This window comes from Benincasa hispida, chromosome 5 (assembly GCF_009727055.1).
Source record: "Benincasa hispida cultivar B227 chromosome 5, ASM972705v1, whole genome shotgun sequence".
Classification (NCBI taxonomy): domain Eukaryota; kingdom Viridiplantae; phylum Streptophyta; class Magnoliopsida; order Cucurbitales; family Cucurbitaceae; genus Benincasa; species Benincasa hispida.
In genome coordinates, this window is record NC_052353.1 from 55,332,699 (window position 1) to 55,337,197 (window position 4,499).

The 4,499-nt window shown below is 35.7% G+C and overlaps 1 protein-coding gene across 9 annotated transcripts; it reads left to right on the forward strand.

The window, feature by feature from the left end:
* Positions 1-464: 464 nt before the first annotated feature.
* On the forward strand, positions 465-4,195 carry LOC120077998. 9 transcript variants are annotated; one of them, XM_039032159.1, is made up of 5 exons: positions 472-616; positions 871-965; positions 1,103-1,254; positions 2,804-3,087; positions 3,173-4,195. In XM_039032159.1, the coding sequence occupies exons 3-5, from the start codon at positions 1,131-1,133 to the stop codon at positions 3,971-3,973; spliced, it is 1,209 nt and encodes a 402-aa protein (XP_038888087.1). In that variant the 5' UTR covers positions 472-616; positions 871-965; positions 1,103-1,130; the 3' UTR covers positions 3,974-4,195. The 9 variants fall into 9 exon arrangements, with proteins under 9 accessions (XP_038888082.1, XP_038888087.1, XP_038888084.1 ...); XM_039032156.1 differs by having other exon boundaries at positions 871-953; XM_039032158.1 differs by lacking the exon at positions 472-616 and adding an exon at positions 663-725 and having other exon boundaries at positions 871-953.
* The last annotated feature ends 304 nt before the right edge of the window (positions 4,196-4,499 follow it).

Here is a 4,499-nt window from a genome sequence, read left to right on the forward strand (position 1 = left end):
AGATATGGATGTTTAACCACTTGAACTGGAACTCTACTTAGAGTCAACAAAATGCTTAATGGGAAGTTATTTCTTAACCACAAATGGAAAATGATAGCGGTGGACGATAAATCAAAATCAAAATCCAATGGAAAGATAATGAAATTAAAAACTCTGTAGAAATAGAAACAAAGCAGCAATTGGCAAGTGGCAAACTTTCCTTTCAAATCTGTTCAATTACAAGTCCCAATTTATATACAAATTTGATTTTCAGCCACTAAATTTTGCAGAAAATTATATAATAATCTTTTTGTTTTTCTACATTTTGGTGACTAAAAGAGTCTAAAAGAGGTATTACTTTAATTTCATTTGTGAAAGTGTCCACGTTTGCTGGAATTTTATTTTTTAGCATTGAAAAATCTCCCAAAATTTTCAACTTTTTTGTCTTCTTTTTCATGTTGCACCTAATTAGTCAATGTTTCAACGTCGTCCAAGAAAACCCATTAATGGCAGCGTTAGAATATAGTGGCCACTCTCAACTTTACCTTTGCATATGAAAATTGAAAATCTCTTCCTTTGAGAGAGAGAGAGAGAGAGAGAGCAAGTCCATTCCATCAAAGTCAGGCTTCATTTCAAGGTTTGTCCATTGTTTTCTGTTCTTTAAATCTCTTTTTCTGTGGATATTTTGGTTTCGATTTTGATTTCTGTGTTTCTGGGATTTCTTGTGTGGGGTTTGATTTTTCTGGGTTTGTGTTAGTTTTCTCTGAAACGATTCTTTTTGGGTTTTTTATTAGTTTTTCTAATTTAAGCTGGATTCTGGTTTTACCTGTGTTTGGTTGTTAAGTTTGTGCACTGTTTTTTGGTTTTCATTTTGTTAATTTTGTTAATCAGATAATGAAGGCATTGAAATTCTCTTGTGGAGATTGATGAAACTTGAATCCCCTTTTGCCATCTCTTTTATTGAATGATTTGAGGTTCAAATTTGAGTTAGTTTCCTTCCTGTTTGGCTTATTCTTTTGTATATTCCATTTCTCTTTCTCGTGCTTTCTTTGAACTGAGAAAACCTTGTGACAAAGTTCTGATTAAGACAAAAATGGTGAATCTGATGCTGTGAAAATTACAGATTAGTGGGATTTCAGCAAAGGGAAGGGATGGCTGAAAGGAGAAAAGTTCGCCCAGATTGTATATATGTTTCTAATCCCTTTCATGAATGCTCTGATTATTGCATTAAAAAAACAGCTGAAAGCAAGGCAGGAAAGGATAAAAAGTCTAAAGGTAATAATTCTTTGGATGTTCATGAATTTCTTTTGTTCCTTGGATTCATGTTCCATTTACAAGATTGTAAGTTCTCAGGAGATTTATAGCCTAAGGAATTGAAGTTTCCTGTGTTTAATTTCTGAATGGTTTTTCTCTTTTACTTTTTGAACTTAGGATAGATATTTACTTTCAGTCTTCTCTTTGATAACTCTCAATGTGATAAAGAGAGCATGTGCAACTTGTATAGGTGGTTGAGGAAACAGTTTGCATTAATGCATTGATATCCACCAACGATACAAACAGTTCTATTTTGGCTAAAGTTCTCTAGCTAGGACGTGGCTGATAAAAGCGAATGAGATTGGTCCACTTTTGTTTGCTTGTTTCTAGATTTAATAGAATTATTCTCTCTTTCCATGCCTGTTCTTTCTCACAAAGATTAAATGTGAAAGTAAAGAACTCTTAAATGGCTTCTATTATATGCTAGTGAGAAAGTTCCATAAAGACGTGGAATATTTAGGAGAATAATTCACTTTTGTTGTTCTATTAAATTACCCTAATTTGACTCTGCTGATCTTTATAGTAAAGACAACTTTGGGGGTAATTCAAGAATTTCAGGACAGGAGATCTTTTGCAAGAAAATCATGCATGTATTAAGTAATATTCTCTTCCATGGGTCCATCCAAAAAAGACTGTTGATCTCTGTAGACTGTAGTTTTCAAGTTTTAAAAGATGGCCTGAGAAACTAATAAGGGAAACGAGAAACTTTCTTCGCCTATAACTCGAGGTTCGACTGTTTGCCTGATGGCCACATTTTAGGAAACCCTTTGCTCCTGTGTGTTTTCTTGTGAACCATGATGCAGTTTGTTGAGTTGTCAACAGCTAATCTAAAAAAAAACAAGATGACTAGAATGGATTCTGGATTGGATTATATGCGGAAATCCCGTTTCTGTAAAATCATCCGAGAATGCGGATGATCTCTGCCCTCTCCCCTAACCTGAAAAACTAAAAGAAACAATTCTTAAACTAAAAGAATCCATCTTCAGAGATTGCCAGTTCTTTGTGATCTAAATTTATAGGCATGAATTTGGGATGACTTTCCAATGTATAGCCTTTAGTAGTTGATCTCTGACAATGGAATTTGTCAATTCAAAGATACTTAATTGCATTGCATCATATTAATGCTAGCATGGTATAATATTAGTGCAGAAAATCATCCATTCTCTTATCCTGAGATATAATGCCAATTATGTATTAAATTTTAGGTAGAAAGCAAATACTATGACTGATTTCTAATGTAATACCTTTTAGTATGTCAACTTCTACAGAACTCTATTTCTTTTCCTCTTCTTCAGTAGAATTTAGTCTTTTGAAGTCAATTTTACAGTGGGGACTTAAATGGAAATTAGATAGCTCTTGAAACCCAGATATTCACTTGATTAATCATTTAGTTGGAATGGAATGAAATCTCGCAAGAGACCCTGTTCCCTCTCAAACTTCTGTTGCGCTTTTGAAAATCATTCTTCTAGCTCAGTTTCTTTTTTCTTTTTTTTACTTTTTATGCTGGCAGGATCTTTTAGGCTTGATATTTCCAAATCTTTTGGAAGGAAGAAAGGGTCCCGACCAAAGCCTCCAAAAGAACATGATGGTGGACAGTACTCGAGCACGGTTTTTACTGAAGCTCGGTCATTCAACTCACGTATCTCTCCTAAGAAAAATGTAGAATCAAGAATTGGTGGTCATATATCCCCTACCAAAAGATTTTATTCCGAAGAAATCCATCCGGAAGATCCTAGTCTTAGTGTAGAGCAACTCGATACGCCTCGAATTCCTTCATACGATAGTCTCATAATGGTGCTCTTTTTTCCCTCGTCCCCTAATTGATAATAATTTTATGTTTGTATCAAAATGTTGAACCTGCAGTTGTCTTTTTTGACAGCCTGACTATTCAGAGGATGCACCAAAGAAGAGTCCCATTCGGATTCCCCCACCGATGACAAATAATGAGAATGGAGGTGAGAACCATGAAACATTTTTTGAGGATTGTACACCCAATGGTAACAACGGTAAAGAAAGATCCCGAAAGCAATCTAGCGAATCTAGCTTTAGCATGTCTGGCTTTGAGCAAACTCAAGTAGACAGTGACGAGGGGGAGATCGAGTCTGTAAATTCTGAGGTGTGTGTTCCCGTGGGAAAGTACCATGTAAAATCCAGCTTTTCCTCCATTCTGACATCGATCTTCGAAAAGTACGGAGATATCGCAGCTACCTGTAAATTGGAATCAGTTTCCATGCGGTCTTACTATCTAGAATGCGTGTGCTATGTGATTCAAGAATTGCAGTCCACTGAGTTTCACCAACTGACCAAGTCCAAAGTTAAAGAACTCTTAGCAATTTTCAAAGACGTTGAGTCCTCAGAAATCGACGTTACATGGTTAAAGAGTCGCCTTAACGAAATTGCACAAGCTGTAGAGCTGAGAACTCAGCACCGAGCCATTGAAGCTGCAAAGACAGACTGCGAGCAGAATTTAGAATCAATAAAGAAAGAACTAGAGTCCCAAATGGCAGATCTGAAACTAAAAGAAAAAGAGCTTTCTGAAGCAAAGACAAAAGTTGCAGAAACCCGAGCTCGGTTAAGCGAATTAGAGCTGAAATCATCTCAGCTGAAAGAAATGATCACGTCCATCGACTCCAAGGTAGAAAATTTTAGATGCAAATCATTCTCTGATGATCTGTTATGATGAGGGAAGGGAAGGGAAGGATTACTAGTAGATTATCAAACATCACTTATAGATCATATCATTCTGTCATTTAGTTATATAAATGTTGTTAACACATGTTATGGGTAATGTTAAAGCTGTATCATCTAAGTGTATTGCATAATAAAACATATCATGTTGTTAAAGATATCTCCTACTTCCATGTTTTAGAAAAAGCTTCAGCTTCTGGATTTAGTTTGTTTAGCTCCATCTCTCTCTCTTTGTTTCTCTTCAAATTACCAAATGCAGGGAGAAAAACTTTTCATTATTGAAGTCTGCACATTCATGAACTTCATCTTCTCGTCTTTCTCTCTCCCCTCGAATGTTTACTAACTCCAGACTAAACAATTTTACGCTGACTTCGTGACTCCAACATATTAACGGCAAACTTTCGAACTCAATTCAACACCTCGAAACACTTTTTTTTCTTTTTTTTTTTTTTCCCCTCTAATTTTAGGGGATTTAAAAGGAAGCTTGTAAGTGGTGGGTGGGGCAATGGGACAAGTGT